Source organism: Opisthocomus hoazin, chromosome 4 (assembly GCF_030867145.1).
Source record: "Opisthocomus hoazin isolate bOpiHoa1 chromosome 4, bOpiHoa1.hap1, whole genome shotgun sequence".
Taxonomy (NCBI): domain Eukaryota; kingdom Metazoa; phylum Chordata; class Aves; order Opisthocomiformes; family Opisthocomidae; genus Opisthocomus; species Opisthocomus hoazin.
This window is the reverse complement of record NC_134417.1, coordinates 5,555,195-5,576,830: the sequence shown is the minus strand read 5'-3', so window position 1 is coordinate 5,576,830 and position 21,636 is coordinate 5,555,195. Positions and strand designations below refer to the sequence as shown.

Sequence of the window (21,636 nt, the reverse complement as noted above, 5' to 3'; positions counted from 1 at the left end):
AAGCAATATCAGCAGGGTCAGGTTTATGTGGTCGTGTTTACAGTGCAAAAAATCATCTTTCAGGCTGGAGTTTCCACCAATTCAAGAAAGAAGGGAGGAGGGAGACAGTGGCTGACTTGTTACTCCTCCTGAGTGCAGTCAGACCAGGTTCCTCCTAGAGCAGGAAAATGAGACCTTCTCCATCACCCTCAGGAGCACTGCCAAAGAGAGACACAATGAGAAGGAAAGCTGCTTTCTCCCCTCCCTGACTCTGTTTTTTGGGCTGCTTAAAGAATAAAAAAGCCACAAGCAAGTGCCGGGCTGTGTCTGGTGCGGGGAGTTGGCCCCAGCCTGTGGGATGTAGAGTCCAGGAAGAGCTGCTGGGGTTCCGAAAGTTCGTGGCACCATCAGGCACTGTTATTGCTCATGTGTATATGTGAAGGGCGAGTAGAAAACTCTGCTTTCCAGACCACGCAGCACTTCTCCTTGATGTGATCCACAGTGGCTGGCCAGGGAGGACCCAAACCGCCTGTGCAGTCTGGGACAACCCCAATATTGGGGTCTTCACAAAAAGAGGGGCGGCTGGAGCGCAGGAGGAGGCCTGGGGAGGCTGCAGAGTCGCTGCTGCCCATTTCTGGTCTTGTGGCACCATCCAGTGGCTGCTAGCAGAGGACTCTCACTTCCCTGTCACCACCATGTGTCCCCTTGCAGCCCGGCTCCTGCGGAGCCTGGGAACCAAGGTGGTCCCCCGAGCATCAGCAGCCTCCAGCGCCGGTGACTCGGCCGGGTCCTCCAGGGAGGAGGTCTCCAGGTCACTGCTGTCACCTGCAAACTGGAGAGGAGCACAGAGAGGGTGAAAGGGAGCAGCAGGGCCGGACCCACTCCCCACGTTTGCACCCTGTGCCCCCGCCCAGCTAGAAATCCACAGGGATTCCTGCGCCATCAGGCTGATGCAAAAATTAGAGCACAGAGGGCCAAACGTGGTTGCATCAGGACACCAGAAGAGACCATTTCTCCATTTCCATGGCTTGCAAGGTGTCCCATAAACCTCTTGTTTCCTTTTTTTATTGTTTGTTTTCGTTCTTTATTTTTTACTTTGCCAGATGAAGGCCTGGAATTTGCAATAACAACACCACCACCACCAATCTTCCCAGTATTTCTGCCAGGGCTTCTTTGGGTAAAATATTTTAAACTTTTTTTTTTTTTTTAAAAGCAATTTGCTTCTGACACTGCCACCACTTCATTTACATCAGCTCTCCCCCATAAATTGAGGTTATGTTTAAGTCTCATTTTAATAATTTAATAATTTCATCGTTGCATCACTCCAATTATCTCTGGATTTGTTCCAGAGACCTTTGCTCGATTCGTTTCTCTGGCGCTCACTGTTTTGCTCCCAATTGCATGAATACTGATTTTTTTTTTTTTTTTCCCCCTTCCTAAAGAGGGTGAATGGACAAACATCAGGGGAAGGACAGACATCTGCAACTGGATGAAGGGACCAAGGGCCAAGTCTCCACTGCTGCAAGTTTGAACTCCCTGCACACAGGCTACGCCCTGTGGCACTGCCGATGGATATGAGCAACGAAGAGAGTTTGACGCACCTCTTTTTCCTGGAAATTATGTCAGAGAACACCGCTGTGGCCATTTGCATGAGATACCTGGAGTTTCTTGGTGGGCTGACTGGTTTTTGGCGATGCCGAGCTCAGGGCTGACGAGAGTTTCACTCCACTGGGCAGTCTCCGTGCCTCTGCATCCAGGCATCTCTCCAAGCGCCGCACAATCGTGGACATGGCTGTCCCTGTGCAGGGCAGCACAGGTTAAACAGGGAGCCCCAAGGCAGGGTGGTGGCATAGCTTGGTGAGAAGGGAGAGGCCCACCAGCTGCCCCAGGGGAAGTTGGTTTCCAAATAGCTTAAACTCAGTAGCACTATCTGGACCCGTCCCAATGGAGCTGTTTCAGGAAGCAAATGTTCTTTCCATACAATAAAACATGGGTGGTTTCCCTTCTGGAGTAAGCGCCGGGTGGGTAACTCTCCTGTGCGTGCAAGGATGCTGGAGGAAACCTCCATGCATACACCCAGTCTGGGCGAGCGGTCTGTGGCAGAGCACCGACAGCTCTTTTTTGGCCTGGGACACACCAAAGCCACACACAAGGAGTACCTGCTGCTGTCGGCAGTTAACACATAGGCAAGAGGTGCCCCCCACTGCCCCCCCAACTCTCCAGGGCTCAGGAGCAGTCCCCACCTTGTCCCCTGACACAGGGTTTTACAGCATATAACTGACAGTTAAAACAAGCTTTCCTCTTGTGTTTGGCCGCCCTTTGGGTCCTGTGGCATTTCATCATACTCTAGACAGTCTGGTTTCCCTCTGTGCAAAGAAACAGCTGCAGGATTTATTGTGCCTTAGGAGAAAACCCTGGCAGGGTGAGCCACACACCTTGCAGATGGTTAAAGCCACCAGTGTCCCATTGCCTGGTTGGGTACTGGGAATGGTGGGGTAAGACTTGTCCCACTTCAGCCCTGGGAAGAAGGTAACTCAGCACCACTAATGGTGCTAACCGGCTCCTTCCCCACCACCTTACTGACCCACAGTAGTTGCTATGAGAACAGGTGATACCTGAACCAGCCAGTTCCTCCAGGGAGTCCAAGTCTGACACGTCGGAGTCAGTCTCATCCCCTGGCACCACTGCAGAGACCCCCAGCTCTTGCCGAGGGCTGAGCTTCACGGGGGAAGGGGAGGGCTTCTTCTCTCCCAGCTTAGCTTCTGGTCTGGTACACAGAGAGATGGGTCAGGCGTGGGGTTGCTCTGGCATTCTCCTTCCCCACTCCAGAAGCAGATGCAGGGAAGCCCTGCGATGCCCTGGGCTGTGATCCAGCCTGAGCATGGCAGCCCGTGGAGAAGCTTGGCATTCCCCATGGACATGGACAGGTCCATCGCACCCACTGACTGCAAACACCTTACTGCTAGCGTCTCCTAAAAATACTCACCTCGTACCTTGTCTGTGTTTGGTATTGCTTTGGTTGAGTTTAAAACCTAGATCTGGCTTTCTCTTGTTTCTGGAGCAAACCAGTAACTCCTTTTCCTTGCCTGCTCTCGGCTACAGATGAGCTTCTCTTCCTCTTTGCTAACATCTCACACCCTCTCCAAGTGATTTCTTCTCTGCACGGTCTACACTGTTTCTCCAAGCTTTTATTTTACATCTTTACTACTTTTGCTCCAAAACCACAACAGAAGTCCTTCTTCTCCCCAAAGAGGTTCTGGGAGGGGAAGCAGGAGTTAATACCAGTGGGAAACGTCCTGTGTTTGTCTCCAGCACCACACGGTGGGATGCAAGCCCACAGGTCTGACTTTGATGAGTTGTCTGAGTCATCTCACACAGGCAGGGAGACCCCAGGAAACGCTTTTTCCACACAAACCTCTCTGGGGTGCCACATCACCCACCATTCAGCAGCTTCCAAAGGTACTGGTATTTGGGCAATGCTCCGCATACTTGGGGACAGGTTGTGCCCAAGGGTCCTGGGCACTGCCCGCCTGCCTGGAGACTGAAAGGAGGCGATGAGACTCACCTTCGCTGTGGAACAGGTGCTCTGTGGGACCTGCTGGCTTTGGAGGTCCACGGGGTGCCCCAGGGAGTCCCGGGGGGGCTGTGGGTGGAACCGGCCTTGCTCCAAGGAGCTAGCTGGGGGATCACCGAGGCTTTAGGCTCTACTACAGCTGGTATCACCATGGGCTGTGACCCACGAAGGGACCTGGGTCTCTTCGGGCTTTGAGCTGGAAGGCAATATTGAGAGCAAGGAGCTTCACCACCTGCCTCCTAGTAGTCCTGTGGGCCACCCTTGAGAGAGCCACGCAGCCCACCCGACATGGGGTTGTGTAGAAATGAGGAAAAAGCCCACTCTGCTGGGGCTTTTGGGGATAGCTGATGTTTTTTTCCTGAACATGCCAGGCCAGCCCACGTGAGGTCAATAAGCAGAGAGCAACTGCAGAGACCGGCATCACCCTAAATGCTCTTCCCTGCCCTTTGTTTGTCTTGTTGTCTCACTGGGTAAGGGAACAGCATCCTATAGCCATCAGTGGGTGGCCACAGGTCCCCACAGTTGGTAAGTAGAGAGAACAGGAGGTCACTTCACCTGGGATGACGGAGCGCTGTTGAGGCAAAGTAGTGCTGGGTTGCTTGCATCGCCTGACTTTCCCCATCACTGCTTGGACCAGCTCGTCCCTCAGGTGGAGAAGACCAGGAAATTTCTCAGCCTTCTGTTGCTGCTGAAGCCTGACCAGAGCCTGAAGGCTTTTATAAGTCCGAGTGGAGATCCCCTTCGCAACCTAAAGCAGAGGATGGCTGAGGAGCCTGACATGGTCTTTCCACAGTGCTGGGCGGTGAAACAAGCCCTCAGCAGCACTGTCCATATCTCAAGAGTATCCTGCAAACTCCAAGCCCTGTCCAAACCCCAAGGAAGCTCTCACCATCCCTGACACCCATCATTTCCACAGAACAACTTATCCCATGCAAACAACCCACATTTGCAAAGCCCTCATCTGCTTTGGTGAATGACTGCTGAGGAATAAATCTCAGCTATTTTGGGCAATTTCTAGGCCACAGGGTAAGTGCAGCATTTTCTCTTGGGAGATATTTACAGCTTGAGGAGGCTTTGTGATCATGAATGTCCTGGGCTTGTAGAGATGTAAAATGATAAGAAGTCAAAGGTGAAGGGGGGGTATCTGCCTGTGGATCTGGCTTTGGCCACCTCCGTCTCTTTTGACACCACCTCAGCATTCCCGAATAACATGCTGGGGAAAGGGGGGACATGCCAGGGCTCCAGTCTACGTGAAATGAACCCAGAAGTGCTCATTAAAAGCACCTACGCGAAATAATGACACAAGAAGTCATTCAGTCACTGCTTTCTCTTCGTGCCTTTGGGACCTGAAACAGAAATGCAGGTGGATGGAGCAACACGGGTCCCCAACAGCAGTGCCTGCTGCCTGCCTGCTCACTGCCCTTGCATCAGCTCTGCAAGGTGCTAGGTGGTGGTGTTGCATTGCCGGGAGCGTTTGTGGGAGGTAATATTTAATATGCTTGGCATGAAAAGGACTGGGACAGTGAAAGTCCCCTTGAAATCCCTGTGACAGGGGCTGCTGTGCCCTCAAACACCCTCCTTCCCTAGAAGAGAGGGAGCCCTGGGTAATTTAGCATATGAAAGGCTGCTTGTGAGAAAGATTTGCTGGAGAGATACTAATAACCAACCTCAGAGATGGGAGCACAGCAGTTTATTCCCTGTGCTACTGCATGATTCTGCCTCCACCTTCCCATTTGCCTCTCAGGGTGTGATTGCTCCAGATGGGGTCTTTTTTCACTGCCTATTAGTGTTGTGGTTGCTCCCCCCTCCCCCCCAAATCAGTTCAGAGCAGTCTTTGTGTCCCTGCACCAGCTCAGGGCTGGCATTGCAAATGCTGGCACTGAAAGGACAGACTTACCCTCTTGATCCCCATGCTCTCCAGCTTTTTCCGCAGCTCTTCCTCCAGGATGGGGCGAAACTGCTTCAGGAGGTTTGGGTTTATCTGCAGGGCTACCAGCAGCCTCTGCTTCCCACCCAGGGTGGCCTCCTCCCTGTCTGGAGTAAAGGTGGGTGCTGGTACCAGCGTATCAACGCATGGGCTGTGCCCTGGGGAGGGGGCTGGTGAGGCCCTCCTCTTTGAGGACATGGGTCCCATCAGACCCAGAGCAAGCAACTGCTTGCTCTCAGCAGACTGCATCCCTCTATCAATGGGCAGCTTCCTCCTCTAATTTGATTAATTCCTGCCTGCAGCATTTCCTAAGTTGCCACCCATAGCCCAGAAGCTGCCTGGGACAGCTTGCGTAGTCTGCACAGCCAAAAGGCAACCAGTGAGCTCATCCCCTCTGCCCCCAGCCCACCACCTATTCACCACCAGCTCTGCCCAGCACCCCTTCATCCTCACCACACAACACCCCAAGCCAAACACCAGCTTCATCCTGGTGTTCTCAGAACAGGGATGGTCCCAACTCCAGTACTCACCTGGTGACTTCCCAGCAGCCACCACTTTGGTCACCTCCCGGATCACTGTAGGGAAGAAAGGAGCCTGTGAGAGTCAAAGAGCAGAGGAGGCCCCAGCGTAGAAGCAAGCGCTGATCGCCACCTGGTTTTCCTGTATGGGAAGTATGGACAGACTTGTCCTTTTGGGGAGCCAAGGCTGGCCCAAGTCTAGCACCAGTCCTTGGAGGACATCCCCAAGGGAAGCCCGGTGTGCTTTCCTGCCAAGGCCACCAGCTAGAGGATGTCAGTGGGAAAACAGCCCTCTGCCACCCCTCAGGGCTGGGGTGAACGACGTACCCCTTGGGTATTTGCTAATAACCATCCCTATTTTATGGCCTTTTTTGTTTTCTGAGCAGCAGCACCTGGCCGGGTCTGCGGCTGCACTGTAGGCACTGGGGAGATGAGAAGTCCCCATTTTCTTTCCCTGGCACTTGATTATAGAAAACCCAGACTGTAAAGCAGAAACGGCAGCATGCCTCAGCTCCTTATTTTTATGCAAATAACCACTGGCATCAAGGTCATCCATTTGCTCTGAGTGCTTGATTGAAATCTCGTTCCTTCAGGGTATGGCTACAAAGCAAAACCCACCCAAGAGACAAGTTAGTTTTGTGCCAGCGTCCAGAGCTGTGGTCTGTGGTCTGCTGCAGCAGATAGCCCAGGTACTGGAAGGTGTCCACTCCATGGCTTCACGTGAGAGGACACACAGCCAGCTCCCCGGAGAGAACTCCACGGCACACTTTTTTAGAGGGAGACAGAGAAGACTTTGCAGTCTGAAGGGCTGTTAGCTGTAAAAAAATTTATCTAGACCCAAATTGATTCACTTTAAAAATGCAATCATTACCTTCAGGTTTGCTTGCAGATAGCAGCTTGATCTGTAAAGAAACAGACTGGGTATCATTCAAAGATCATTTCTTTGCCTATAATTTTGGGTAACTTCTCCTCTGTCTACAGAGTATTATTATTAAATGCATTCGAAAAAGGAGCAGAAAATAGCAAGAGCCTAAAGTAGGCACATACGCTCCAGGTGCTATTTCCCTTACGCAGGCCATACCTGCAAGCGGTTAGCTTAGGGGCTCTCCTTTCCATAATACGATCACGAGCACATCCTATTATACTCATGTGCTATTCACAGATCTGATAACGAGTAAGAGATGCTCCAAATTGTAATGCAAAGTGTTGCTCTGGTGATCTACCCCCCCGGGCATGGTTCGTGCCAGATGATATTCATTAAATGCTTCGTGTTTAATGAGTGCAAAAAAAAGCCGAACCTAGCAAAGCATTACAGAATGGGCTTGAAATTAGGCTTAGTCTTCACTCAGCAGATCTTTTAAGACTGCTTAGAGTTAAACATCTGCTTAAACCCTCTTCATGAACCAAGGTCTCCTTTTTTTTTATTTCACTTGCCTTCTTCTCCTGGGACTTCATGACCTTGGGCTGCTCCCTGAGCCGGGTGCTGAGGGCATCCTTCTGCCGATCGACACTGTCCACAACTGCCTGCTGGTCCTGAAATGGGGCGGCACGAAGTGTCTTGTTCTTTTTCTTCAACTGAGATGGGCAAAAAGAGGAATGAGAAGGCTTGATCATGGTAAAAATGGGTTTGAAACCACCTCTTCCCTTCACCAGCAAAGGCAGCTTGCTGGATTTTTGTTCATTGTTGAGATGTCCTCCAAAGGGTGGATCTGGCCTTGCAGAAGACATGTGGCCAGCTTCAAAGTCTGCTGGTGGCAAGCTCGTGTCTTTGCATAGGCTGCGGCAGGACACAGCTTTGGTCGCTTTATTTCATTTATTCTAATAATAACTATACTCTGTTGCCCTGGCTTTGAAGTCCAACCAAGACTCTTTCTGGCTACCACTCACTGGGCTGATCTGCAGAGAGGGCACCCCTGTTTTTTCTGAAGAGACCTAACATATCTGGGGTTTGAAGCTAAGATGGAAAAAAACCATAAGGGAAACATCCAGGCCTTTTCTGAGCGAGGTGCCTGGGAGCTGCCAGGACATCTGGTACCCACCTGCACCTCCTGTGCCCAGTGCTCCCTCAGTGCCTGCCCTCACTCTGCCCTCTGCCAAATTAAACACACAGGCATTTCCCTCCTGGCACTGTGGGCTTGGGGCTTCTTGCGGGCATGGACACCTGATCATGTTCATACTCAAAGAAATTCAGCTTCCCATGGGTCCTGAAGAACAGCTGGCGCTTTAACAGCAGTGCCCTTCCCACCCTGCTGCATGCTCAGAGGTACCATGCACGGTAAAGACTTCTTCAGGTGTTTTTAGATGTTGAGAAGGCAGCTGGTACATAGGTGAATAAATTCGTTTATTTGCTACTTCAAATGTTTTTCCATGTGGTGAGCTTCTTCAGTGCCTTGGTGAAGATGGGTTTCCCTGCGGGAAGCAGGGCTGACCTGGGACTGTGTCATGCCCTCTGCACCCTCCAGGTCCTATTTCTGAGCTTGCACTGTCCATTCTCTACACCATCAGGAGCCCATTACTACCTGAGCCCGAGCTGAGACCAGACGTCCATGAAGCAGATGCACATATTGATGCATGTACACAGGTCCACCTTCACCCAAATGCACCTTCTGGGATGTGCAGCAGGGCTAAGGACACAGGTACTACACTGCTCACCTGCACTGCCATCTGCTCCCAATTGCCCTGCGGCTCTGCTTGTTTTGGTGACTCCCACCATGCCTCTTCGGTGTCATCATCCCGCAGGGTCCCCAGGTTGGACACCGCCACCTCTCTGGCCCGAAGCTCCTGCAGTTTCTGGAGTGGGGAGAGGATGGAGCTGTGACCCACATGAGGACCTACTGTCCTCCCGGGGAGCCCCACCTTGGCCAGTTTCTGCCTCCAACCCCAAAACACACATGTGCCCCAGGAGAAAGAAATGAGGCCTCTTTAGGCTGTGAACCTGAAGGCCACCTGGGCCAGGTGAGGCAGCAAGCTTGGACATCCCCTCGCCTGCCTTGAGGGACATGTGGGTGGCTCACTTACCCCCTCCATGGCACTGTTCCTGCTGGCCACCTCCTTGAACGCAGCAAGGAAGAGCTGCCTCAGGCCATCTATCTCTTCATGCAGCTTCGTCCTCTCCTCCTCTTTCCACCTTTCCAGATCTCTCCTGCCCTCCTCCTCTTGCTGGCGAGCTCTCTCTGTTCCCTAAAGGGAGAGCAAAATCAGAGCAAGAGATATCCTGGCTGCAGAGCAGAAGTGCCAAGGACTGGGGCTTCTGCCCTGACACCAGCGGTATGAGCACTGACACTCTCATTGCACCCATCACTGCTCAGAACCTGCCTGCTCACCGTGGGGAGGCTGAGGCAGCACAGCCTCCTGGGCTGGCACACTTACAGAGTCCTTATTTCACACAGAATCACGCAGAATGGTAGGGGTTGGAAGGGACCTCTGTGGGTCACCCAGTCCAACCCTCCTGCCGAAGCAAGGTCACCTACAGTAGGCTGTAGAGGACCTTGTCCAGGTGGGTCTTGAATATCTCCAGAGAAGGAGACTCCACAACCTCCCTGGGTAGCCTGTTCCAAGGCTCCTTCACCCTCAGAGGGAAGAAATTCCTCCTCATATTCAGACAGAACTTCCTGTGCTTCAGTTTGTGCCCATTGCCCCTTGTCCGGTCACTGGGCACCACTGAAAAGAGCTTGGCCTCATCCTCCTGACACCCACCCTTCAGATATTTGTAAGCATTTATAAGGTCCCCTCGCAGCCTTCTCTTCTTCAGGCTGAAGAAGCCCAGCTCCCTCAGCCTCTCCTCATAGGACACTCCCCACCGGAATTTCTGGGGGGCAAATTTTCCAAAGAAATAAGCATGAGCCCCGCCACAAAATATTATTCAGCACTTTTTTCACCTGTGCTTTAAAAACACCCTGTGTTTCGTCGCTTCTCCCTCTTCTCCCCATTTTTTCCAAACCGGCAGCAGTGCCCTCGCCCCATACCTGTTCCCGGCGCAGCTTCTCTGCTTCCAGTTGCTGCCGCATCTCCTGCAGTTTTGCCTTCAGCTCCTGCACCTCATCCTCCATTTGCTCCACCTGCTTTGTCTTCTGCCTCTCTGCAAAGCCCAGGGAAACAGAGGCGACGTGAACAAGGGTGCAATCTGCCAGCTCCTACTGGGATTTCGCTTTGGGTGGGGAGGAATCCTACTCAGGCATCAAGCAAAACCGCTGTAGGGTTTCAGGGTGGAGAAGCAGATAGCTGAGCTGCGGGATAAACCACGACAAACGCGGCCATGCAGCCTCTGATTATTTTTATTTATTTATAATTTTGGTGAACTTTGAGAGATTAGCGGCTCGTGGAGACGCGTGGCTTTGCACTGGGCTTGCTCCCCCGAGCAGCCAAAGTGCCCTGCTTGGACGTTTCGGGCTGCACCGAGGAAGGTGTCTCTGGAGCAAAGCTGGACCTGCTGCATTGCTTCAGCCCTGGGCTGGGGATTCAACCTGCCAGCAAACAGCAAAAGCAGCTCTTTTTATCTGCCAAGTTCAAGTGCTGGGTGCAGGTGATGCTGTAACACGGCTCCGTGGCTCTCACACCTGCAGCTTTCAAAACATTTTGCAAAGAAGCATCAATTCCTTGCCAAAAAGGGGGCACGGGGAAGGTGAACCCCTCTCCCACTGTAGCAGCACACTCTCCCGTACTCCCCAACTTAGCTCCATCCCCACGGTCCCATGGAACCTTTGGGTGAAGGTCCTCAGGGAAACCGAGGCACAGAAATGAGCTGTAAACGCACAGGCAGTCTCATATCCAACTGCATCTCCTACCTGTGCTTGAGGAAAAGGCAGCAAGCAGAAAGCACTCAGTCATTATTCACAGAAACTCAGAAGAAGAAAGAAGTTATGAGAAATTTTCTTTGACTTCTTCTGGTCACTCTGGCTTCCAACATCTACATCCAATGGGGGGAAAACCTGCCTGGGAAAGTGAAAGGAGAAGTTGGCCCAGTGCTCACCTGCCTCGGTGGCCTCCGCGTGCCGGCGCTGCACGTGGTCTTGCAGGAAGGAGTCGTTCATGAAGGCTTTATCGCAGAAGTGGCACTGGAGATGGAGGAAAAGTCAGTGGAGGGACTGGGTTCTGCAGAAAGGGGCACTCCGCGTGTCGCCAGCGAGGCAGACAAAGCTTTGCTGCTTTAAAGCAAGAAGGGAGGCCTCAAGAGATGCAGATGTTGTGTCAGAGGTATGTAGATGGAGGGTATTAGGAGTTTTTTTCTGTCTGAAGCCAAAGGAAATCCCCTTTAGCAGTCAGGAGAAGGCAGAAGACAAGATGGTGCAAGGATACTGCTTGGGGGAAAAAAAAAATGCTGCTTTCCCCAGCAGAGCAGTGCAATAAGGTTGTCAAAGCATCAGTGAGGTCCTGCTTATAACAGGGTCCTGCTCTGGCCCTAGAGGAAGGCAGAGCTGTGCTGGCAGGGATGACGGGGCAGTAAGAACCTGAATCACCTGGTTTGGGTGGTTTCTACTCTGCAGGAGTAAGCGAGAAGGTTGATTTGGCAATGGGGAAGAAGCAGGAAAAAAGGCACATCCAGCCAGCTTCCTGCTGAATGAGTGGGAAAACAGTAAAATCACCACCAAATCCAGGAGTATCCAGAAATCTTTCACTGGTCTGGAGGATGCTTAAAGTCTCCCTGGCACGAGATATCCCCCAGGACACAGGGATCTCATGAGATCTTCCCAGCCAGCCCTTTACAGACCCCCTCTCCCACTCTCTGTGCGGCTCTGACTACCTGTAGTTGGCACCTCCCGAAACAAGGGAGATTCCCTCTGGGTTGGCAAGGACTTTGGAGTCTCCATGAAGGCAATGAACCAGTGCTGGTGAAAGCAGCAGGGCTGGGCAGCACCTTTTCTAGGGCCAAGCACCTTTTCTGGCAGCGGGCTACAAAGCCAGGATGCTACAAAGAGCATCCTGCACAGGGAATCACTCTACACCCCTTACACCTTTCCACCATGCACCTTGCAGTAGGTGTTGGGGCCAGCTTGCAGGAGGAGCTGCTGCACGGCAATCAGCTTCTTCCACCTCCTGCTCTCCTCCTTTGCCCCCCGGAGCTGCGCTGCCCGCTCCACTGCCTGCTGCTGGGTGCAAGCCAGCTCGGCGTGGGCGGCTCGCAGGCGCTGGGCGTGCGTGGCCAGGCTGGTCCCCAGGCGCTCCTGGCAATGCAGAAGATACTCGATGCTCAGCTGGGCCATCCTGAGCACCTTCAGCAGGACAGGGTCCGCCGGCTGCCCGCAGTGCGGGCACCGCTCCCCGTCCAGGTTGCAGAAGGTGATGGTGGCAACGTGCTCCTGGAGCGCGGCCACGTCCACCTCCCGGGCCACCCGCTCCACGTCGATGGCAACGAAGCGGCGCCAATCCAGGCCAACACGGCGGGGCTGGAAGCGGAAGGCAGGGATGTCCACGGGGATGGTGAGTCCTGGGGACGCCCCCGGCATCCCCACAGCCCCAGGCTGGTGCAGCGGGTGGTAGAAGTCTGCAGAAAAGTGCTGGAAGGCAAAAGGGATGGGTTAGGGCTCGCCCCGCAGCCATCCTCCGGCTCCACCACAGCCCCCACCAGCCTGCACACACTGAGGGCACTGGGGAGTGGGTCAGAGCTTATATTACATGGCAGCAAACAAAACCCTTCCTTTTCCCTCCTCGTCCAGAACTGCTATCTAGTGCTTTGCTGAATTTTGAAAAAAAAAAAATTAAATCTGCCAGTTTGTTCACCAGCTGCTTTTGGAAAGGGAGACTTCTAAAAGCGTCGTATTGGAACTCTTTACAATAAACTGTTCTGAATGAACTTGTAAATCCCTCCTGAGTGTACCTGTTCTGGGGAAACAGAATTAGCCTGTTCTGAACACAATACACAGTAAACACTGGACACGCTTTAATATCACAACACCCTGCTGCCTTCTGCGGTGCCCTGCTCCGACCGAAACCTAGATCACTTCCAGAAGCAGTGTTTGCTCATTTTCCTAGCTGCGTCCTGAACAAGAATTAAACAAATATAGCTAAAATACATAATTTTAAATCTGTGAAATAGACCTATATTGTTCTTAGTGTCTAGCTAGGGATTTGCAACTGCCTCACGTTACAATTTCCCCTCTGCTACACCCACCTGCCACCTTTAAGACACTTCATTTCTTAAAAACCCTCTTTGCTGAAAGGCCACTTACCATATTTTTGGATGCAGATGGGGCTCCCGCACAGGTTGAGCGCTCCGGGACGCCGGGCAGAGCAGCCAGAGCAGTGTTGGTGTCTCGGTGTGTTGCTGGGTGTGCTGTGTACTGTGGTAACGCGAGTCCTGGCCAGCCCACCACTCTGCACACACCTGTGCCTCCTGCACAGCCTGCAGCTACTTCTGTGCTACCGGGACGGTCAGGCAACCCAGGGAGACGCTGAATAACTGCGTGCACGGTGCCAGAAAGCCAAGCTGTCCTCGGCTCTCCTCTGCTAACTAACAGAGGAAGAGGGTGCAGTGGTTATCACTGCCTGTTTGCAGCAGAAAGGATGCCCAAAGCAGCTTTTTCGCCCTAAATTCAGTCTTCCAAATGTTGTTTGCAAGTGGGAGGCTCCAAAGCTTGCATTTCTCCAAGGCTTGGCCCTACCAGGCACACAGGGTGATGGTGGTACGGGCAGAGCAGAGCAAGGGGCTGCCAGGCTGAGCCAGCCCTGCATGCAGGGTTTTCCAACTGAGAGCCTAGCAGAGACAGTTTTCATGGTGCCTGCACGTGTCCCAGGAGAAACTGATCCTGTTCTCATCTGTTTTTTGGGTTTTTTTTTTTAAATACTGAAACAACCACAGGGTTTCCCAGGAGTTATCTGGGGTTGCACAGGATGGAGCTGGTCAATGCTGATACTGCAGCCAGTGAGGTCTGCAAGGCCGTGAGCACTTTCCATCCCATGGGACTATTTTTCCACCCCTACACCAGGGTCCCCACTACCTTCACTGCCAGGATTGCTTCACCTGCATGGTGCTTCCCATGTCCTCGCGAGGCTGGTTTGCTCTCAGTGCAGCTCAGCAGCATTCAAGCCCACTGCAAACTCTGCAAAGCTCTCTCAGGGACAGAGGGTGCCCTCCTGCCCTACATGAAGCCCATCATATCTCTGCCTTTATCTAAGGCTACTTAGTCAGCTCGTCAGGCACCTAAATATCTTTTTGCCTGTAGTCCCACCTCCCACCAGGGCCCCTCCCTTTTGCATGTAAATACTAGGGGTCAACAAGTGCATTAAACCCGTCTGGATTGACCTGGGTGGTTCTTTAAAGCACCTGTTAGCTTCACACCGGATTTACCTGACCTTCTCTTCTGTACCACCCCTCTCTCTCTTATTCCCCTGCCTCAGGACAGCAGGAGACAGGAAAGCCTTGATTCAGGGCTGCAGCTAGCCGAGGAAGGGGTCACACACTGCTGCAGACGAGGCATGAAAGCCTCCGGGAACGGCTGTGGATCACTGTGAACATCGTCGTTAATCATAGTTTCCCTCTAGAGTTTGCTTTTTTGGTTTTTTTTTGGTGCCTACCTAAAAACACCGGATCAGCAAGCCCCTTCGCTTCCAGGCTTGTATAGCCAGCAAAGATCATTCCTGTTGTCACTGCTGTGACACACACGCCGTTAGCAGCACTGCAATGTCAGACAACCCAATTCATTGCACCAGGCAAAGTGAAGTGTACACAGGTATGAATGTATACATGTACATATACACATATGTGTATATACAGATGTAAATATAGCCCTGACTCATAGCTGCATGTTATGTAGGCATGTTGGGCAACCCTGTGTGGTCCCTGCAGGTGAGGATTTGCTGCACGAATTAAGAAAATCCCAAAGAGGAAGGGTTTGCAGGGACCACTAATTAAAAATCGCCTAACGATCTACTGCATACTCCAGGAGGCAGGCTGTGTTGCACAACCTCGTTAATATTAACAAGGTCTTCACGCACCAAAGCCAGCCGTGTTTCAACTGGCCTTTAATGCCGACCTGCTGCTTAGCAGCATGGCTGCGATTGCCCCATCACCTATTTCAGTCTTGCCTGTGGCTGCTGGAGCCTGCTGGGTTTTCCCCTCCACTTCTTACAAAATGCTATATATAAGGCCTCAGACAGCACAACCATGGCTTCAGCAGCACGTTGGTAGGGTAAAATCACTGCATTAGGCAACCTGGGAACACAGCTCTGAAGATTTATTTCTTCTCTTCAGTTCTTGCTTTCATTTGCCTGGGACAGGTCTTCAGCTGGTGTAAAGCAGTAGAAGTGTTTTGACTTCCATGCTGTAATATAATGCAACGTCAGCTGGTGCGATGGAGCTGCTGGCAGAGACCGTTTTCATCACCCACAAGGGAAAAGCTGGTGTTCCTTCACTAGGACTGAGATTTTGCCCACTGGGTGATGAGGACATCAGCCTCGAGGGGTGCAGGCCCATCGCAGAGGTAGCAGCTAGTACCACCCAGCAGACCTTAGAGCTGAAGGTGGTCACCTGCACTGTTTCCACTTCACCGCGTGAAAACCAGCTCCACCGAAGTGCTGGTAGAGTCAGGTCTCCAAAAGTGATGGGCTTTCATTTTTCAGGATGGCAGGCACTGTGTTTGCTGTCCCAGCTCACTGCTGCTGGGGCAGGCTGTTGCATGGTCCTCTTCCCTGCAACCCTCTAGCCTTTGGCAGGGAAATTTCTCCTCATTTCGCTTTCTTCCACCCTTCCCCGCAGACACACTGGGGCCCTCCTCACCTCCCTGAACTCTGCAAGGGCTTCTTCACTCCCCAGGTGCCAGCATCCCTCTGCTCCTCTGCCGATCTGGGAGCCTGCAAATGTTGGGAGATGCCTTACCATGAGCAGAGAGGTGTCAGGAGACCCAGACTCTGCTCATGACCTGCTCGAACAGCTTCCCCACCTCCTCCGGACCCTTCCAAAAAGCGGTCATGGCCTCCCTCCCTTTCTCAGCTTCTGCTTTCACCAAGATGGGATCTCCTGGGACTCCTGTCTAGCAGCAGCGGCTCGCCCACACGGCTGCAGGAGAAAGCCTCCATGCAGGACCTGCGCTGAGATCAGCTCTGCTTGCTGCCACCAGCCCTGCTTTGGTGAAAGTCCTGACAGTAAACAACAGGCAGGAGAGACAAGTGAGAAGGGGTTGGCCCTCATCTGCAGAGGAGCTGCTACGTAACCCAGCAGAACCTCGGGAATGTTTCTCACCTCAGCCCTCCCCTCCTGCAGCCCCTCAGCCCAGGAAAGTCAAAGCCGTGCAGGAAAAGAAGCTCCCGACGCTGTGGGCAGGCAAAACTCACTGCAGCAGAGCAGGGAGCAAAGATGGCACCAAGGTGTGAAACTCACGGGTGAAACTCACGGTCCCAGGCTGAGCTGTGAGAACTTCACCCTGGCAAAGGGAACAGCAAAATATTCCCCCCCCCAGCCCCGCCACACTGACAACCCTCAGCACTCGGCTTGGCACGGTCTGCCCTCGCACCGGTGCAGCTCGACTGAATTTACTGGGGTGGTTGTGGGGCTGGAAGGAGACGTGAGCCCGGTGTCTAAACACGGCACGAAGCGTGCATAAATCCTGCACACAGAGGGCTTTCTTCTCCCGATCAACCCCGCTGTGATTCCTCGCTGCAGAACCCGGGCGGCCGGTTGCAGCGTGCCGGTCAGCTGCTGTGTGTACAGAAGATAGCATTGTGCAGATGGCAAACATTTGATGACGGGCCACCGATCCACCCCCGCCTTTCTGCTCCCAGGTTAAAAACAGCTGCTCAGGCAGACTCAGAAGGGATCTGCACGCTGGGCTTCTTTTCAGGGGGTTGGGTGGATTGGCATCATCCTGGGAAAAAAGTAAATGCAAGGGGATGCATTGCTCTCCGGCAGAAAAAAAGAGTCTTTGGGTGCCCTGCTGGGGTTGAACGGGGATTTTTCTCCTGCTTGGTCCTGCTCTGGACAATACATGGATGGCCCCAGAAATGGAGCAGCACAGGGGGGGGGTTCAGAGAGGCTGGTAGGCCCGCGGGAGTGGCAGCTTCTGGCTGCTGGCAACAGCAAACCCTGCGGGAACCAGCACCTTCAGGGTGAGCAGGATGCCAGCGAGAGGGAAGGAGACCAAAAAAGAACATGAAACAGAGATAAATCTGCAGAAATAGATGGCACAGCTGGATGAAGGTGACTGGGGCCTTTCGAGAGCTGCTGCACCTCATTTGCAGAGCAGTTGAAATGCATTTGATTCAAAGGGATGTGGCAGCCCTGGAGGGGCATCCCCATTGTTTCTTGGTGCCTCAGCTTCTCCTTTCCGGGGGGACATGTGACTCTCTCCAGCCAGAACTGACCTCGGAGGATGGGGCAGTGCAGCCCCTTCCTGGAAGGAGCCAAAAAGTACAGGAGCACAAACATTTGAACAAGAGGACTCATTTTCTAGGGGTGTGCAGGGGAAAGCAAGCACAAAGGAGTGGTGGTTTATTAGCCATTTTATTTTCACTTGCACTGGTAAGGTCCCTCTCAAAAACGTAGGGTGTGAAGTTTGTGTGAGAAAAACACAGATTAATGAAAAGACCGTGGTTTGGGCTTCTCTTCATTAGCACTTACTGTCATCCATTCTCTGCTATACATTTGCATTACACTTGCCTCAGAGGCTTCAGCCCAGTCCAAAGCCTGTTGTGTTTGCAACTTCTCTGACATTGATAGCTGCCAATAATGCCAAGAGGTGCAGAGATGAAATTCCTCCCAGGAGGCTATGCATCTCTCTAGGAATTTTTCCCGTAGAAAAGCTGAATAGTAAGGCCGGTAAATCCCTTGGATTCAGGAGGGTTTGATTCATGGGCACTTATAAGGAAACAAAACCGAGGCAAAGGTGACCTTAGTGTCCCTGAAGGCTATATCTGATGGATACCCACCACCATTCTACAGATGCTTCTTAACATCCCAAGGGAGTAGGGATGGTGGTTATTAAAAGGGTAGGGTAAAATCACTGCATTAGGCAACCTGGGAACGTAGCTCTGAAGATTTATTTCTTCTCTTCAGTTCTTGCTTTCATTTGCCTGGGACAGGTCTTCAGCTGGTGTAAAGCAGTAGAAGTGTTTTGACTTCCATGCTGTAATATAATGCGTCAGCTGGTGCGATGGAGCTGCTGGCAGAGGCCGTTTTCATCACCCACAAGGGAAATGCTGGCGTTCCTTCACTAGGACTGAGATGTCTTTCTCCTACAAAGCCAGCTACTGACACCAGTGGTGACTGTGTTTGGCCCCATGACGGGGAGGGCTGGAAGGATCACCCACCTCCTCCTTACGCCATGTCATGCAACGTCCTCAGAGTGTGTGAAATCCCTCAGCTCTGCATTTTGGATCAGGTCCTCGTACGTGGTGGGGCAGTAAGCTTTGTACAGTTTTTCAGCCAGCGTGTTGCTGCCCGCAACAACGGCTTTCCGGTTGTGGTTCATGAAGTTCCACAAGTGCAGCGCATAGGAGTGGTTGAAATTAGGGCTTTTGTCCCACACCTCGTAGTATCGGCCCCAGGCTGGGTATGGTATGGGGTAGAAACGCTGGGGATTGAGGAAGGAGATGTTCTGGCAGCTGTGGTCCTCAGTGCCTTTGAAATCCGTGAGATTGCAGATGGTTTTGAGCATCCTTGTCATTAAATATGGCCCCTGGTTCCCCCAGATCCTCCCATTGTACTTGAGAACAAAGTTCTCCATGCAGTCCCAAACAAATTTGTGGTGGGCAGGGAAGCCAAAGATCCCGTTGCTGGAGAACTGCGACTTCTGAGCTGCTAGGAAGCTTTCCTCGGGGATGGGCCTGATGGAGATGACATCTGTGTCCATGTAGATGCCCCCATACTTCCAAATGAGTGCCAGTCTGCTGGCATCGGAGCTGACGTGGACCCAGTTCTTCTCCTGCTCCGGCACTACCTGTGGAGTTGGAAAGAAGAGACAGTGATGCCACCGGCAGAGAACTGACCACATCCATCCATTGGGCTGCAAATTGCACCATAAAACTACACCTGCACACCTGCAAACTTCCCTGACTGCCTGTTCTTCCTCCAGCTATTGAATTTTATTGGAAGAAGGTAAAAGGGCACTGCAGAGCAATGCTTTGTTAATATGAATGAATGCAGGAACGTTTCATGGGTGTTTTGATGGAACTACAACATTAAATCAACGACGCCATGAATCATTGCCTGCTATTTCAGTGGGACACAACCCACTTAACACACTCCCTGATCACTCCCAGCACTTTGAAACAGGCTGGAGGGTTATCATTGGTGCTGTTGGTATTTGGAGTCATTTTTCCTTAGAAGGAAGAGTTTGGAAAAAATATGCCTGCCCTGCACAGAGAAGGAGTCAAACAGATTTGACAGAAGCGACTTGCAAGCAGTTTGCCAGGAACTTCTTTCCAGGGTGGAGCTTGCAAGATCCAGCCTTGGTTTTGCATATTGCTTTTAGAAAAACTGAAATCACTCCCCACATCTTATCTACTGTGGGCTCTGTCGGTGTGTGGCAGCATTAACAAGCGCTCAGATGACTCGGGTAGCACATTTTGTTCAACCAGCTTCTGTTGAGAAAGATTACTCAGCGATGTTTTATCAAAACACGTATGCAATCTATTTTTACCAGCGTTTCATTTGCCAAAAAATCTGATTCTCCAGATAGGGGGGGAAATGCTGATAATGTGTTCAACAAACAGATAGACGAATACACTGCAATACATGGCAAAAAGGAATCTATTCCGAACCAAAAAAATAAAATCGACTCATTTCACAAAGACAGTCCTGTGTTCCTCCTTTCATTTTAAGCCTACTTCAGACTTCCCCCACACACACACACTTTTAACTATTTTCCTATTTCCCTATTTTACCCTTATTATAACTCTCACCTGGTTGTACCACTGGAGCAGAGGGGTCTCCTGGAAGACAGTTTCCATCTGGAGAGGAAAAATGAAGACATTCTTCATAGAAGACAAAAGCGAGAAGGCTGCATAGCTGGTGTTCAAGTCCAACGCCGTCTCATTCGTAAGTCCCTGCATGAAGAGGATGATCGGCCGGTCCTGGTAAGTCCTGGCGGCAGACTCCACGGAGCAGGACACCAGCGGGGGCGGCTCCAGGCGCTCCGTTGTCTCCAGAAAGATGATGCTTTTGCCGAGGTTCAAGACCTGCTCAGGTGTCAGGAAGTGTTTGGACGTAGGCATACAGGAGGAGAAGCAGCCGGACAGCAGGGAGATCTCGTACAAAATGCCCGAGACGAAGAAGAAGCAGAGGCATATCTGGATTTTCTTCAGCATTCTTGCTTTCCGTGGGCCTTTGGGGCCATGCCTCAGACATGGACGCTAAGGAGAGACAAGGAACAGCAAAAATACATGACAGTGTTATTACTCAGCAGGACTGAGAAATGGTAGGACATGGCTTTGGGTAGCACAGCATGAAGGCAGTTTGGTGAAGCTCATGCCTTTCCCCCGACAAACCTGGCAAGGTGTCTCATGGTGCAGAGGGCCTTGCCCTGGGGGGTGAAGTGCTGAGGTTCCATCTCCTCACCCGCAGCAAGGCACAGGGGACCAGGAGAGGTCTTGGAGAAGGGACATGCAGCTATGTCTCATGGCACAGCTACACAGTCATTGGGTTAGCAGAGTGGGAAGGACCAAGAGAGAGAGCAGGGAGAGCAAGGTGAGAAGGTTCATCTTGGCCCATGCCAAAGCAAGGACCCCCAAACCCATCCCTAGGGCAAGCTGGTGTAGCAAACTGTTCCCCAGCACTGCATCATCATGCCAACTTGTGCTGGTCCACAAGTAGGAGATGTCCAGGGGATCTGAGGAGCAAAATGGGCTGGTGGAATTAGGTGGTCAAGGGAGATGTGAGTGCCAGTGAGGGGCAGGTCAGGACTACAGTTTGGGACGTGTCAGCCAAAGCTAAAACATTAGCATTTAGGCTTCAAAGTCTTTTCGCCATCTGCTCCCACTGCTCACACTTGAACTCTGAAGGCCATGAGGGATTTGGGTCCTGCAGGGATGGGGGCTGCAGAAGGACCAGAGAGAGGCAGATGTAACGATAAAAAGCAGATGGTTTTGTACAAGCAAGGAACTAGGACCTACCTGGATTATAGTTCTGACCAGTCCACTTCTCCAGGTCGTTTGTTTGCCATCATGGTGGCAATCAGGCTCCCTTGAAGCCCAGCTCCCTGGTGATGATACCCAAACTGTCTGGAGCATGCAAAGGGATTTCTGAAGACAGGAGACCAATGCACGGAGGAAACCTGGCTCTGCTGCGGGCTGAATCTCAGCCCCAGAAATGGTTTGGGACCAATTGAACCCACCTAAAAGGGCAAAGAACGGGCAGGTTTTAAGTGAGACCCATCTCTTGCCTGTATCAGCCCAGCTCTTCATTTCTGGTCTCACCACAACGTGAGCCCGTACAGCACCAGGGAGTTCCTACTGGTAAGAGGCAGGATTGAATCTTATCTGCATTGCACTGTTTGACAGGCTCATGACGCAAGGAAATTCCCTCCTGAAATGCCACCTAGTTCAACGTGAGCAGCCCACGTTTGCTCTGCAGAGACCACAAGCCAGGGTCCAATGGAGCGAAGACTCTTTGAATGACAACCCAGTGTCCAAGCGAGCCCTAGAAGTGTTTAATGCTTGATTAATTAAAGGGAATGGAAGGAATATGACTCTGTGAGTTGGTTAATTAATGA

At 52.0% G+C, this 21,636-nt stretch overlaps 2 protein-coding genes across 2 annotated transcripts; both read right to left on the bottom strand.

Annotated features, from left to right (window-relative positions):
* Positions 1–655: 655 nt before the first annotated feature.
* On the bottom strand, positions 656–13,708 carry DZIP1L (DAZ interacting zinc finger protein 1 like). The gene is made up of 16 exons (XM_075417846.1): positions 13,682–13,708; positions 13,359–13,445; positions 11,965–12,492; positions 10,968–11,052; positions 9,964–10,076; positions 9,017–9,178; positions 8,651–8,788; positions 7,433–7,573; positions 6,870–6,900; positions 6,011–6,055; positions 5,451–5,587; positions 4,109–4,301; positions 3,545–3,749; positions 2,595–2,746; positions 1,638–1,777; positions 656–811 (listed from the first exon to the last, which is right to left on the bottom strand). Exons 1-16 carry the CDS (start codon positions 13,706–13,708, stop codon positions 656–658), a joined length of 2,340 nt encoding a protein of 779 aa, XP_075273961.1.
* A 4,544-nt stretch (positions 13,709–18,252) lies between these two features.
* On the bottom strand, positions 18,253–21,154 carry A4GNT (alpha-1,4-N-acetylglucosaminyltransferase). Its single transcript, XM_009940806.2, has 3 exons — positions 21,038–21,154; positions 19,829–20,278; positions 18,253–18,864 (listed from the first exon to the last, which is right to left on the bottom strand). The coding sequence occupies exons 1-3, from the start codon at positions 21,152–21,154 to the stop codon at positions 18,253–18,255; spliced, it is 1,179 nt and encodes a 392-aa protein (XP_009939108.1).
* Between the last annotated feature and the right edge of the window lie 482 nt (positions 21,155–21,636).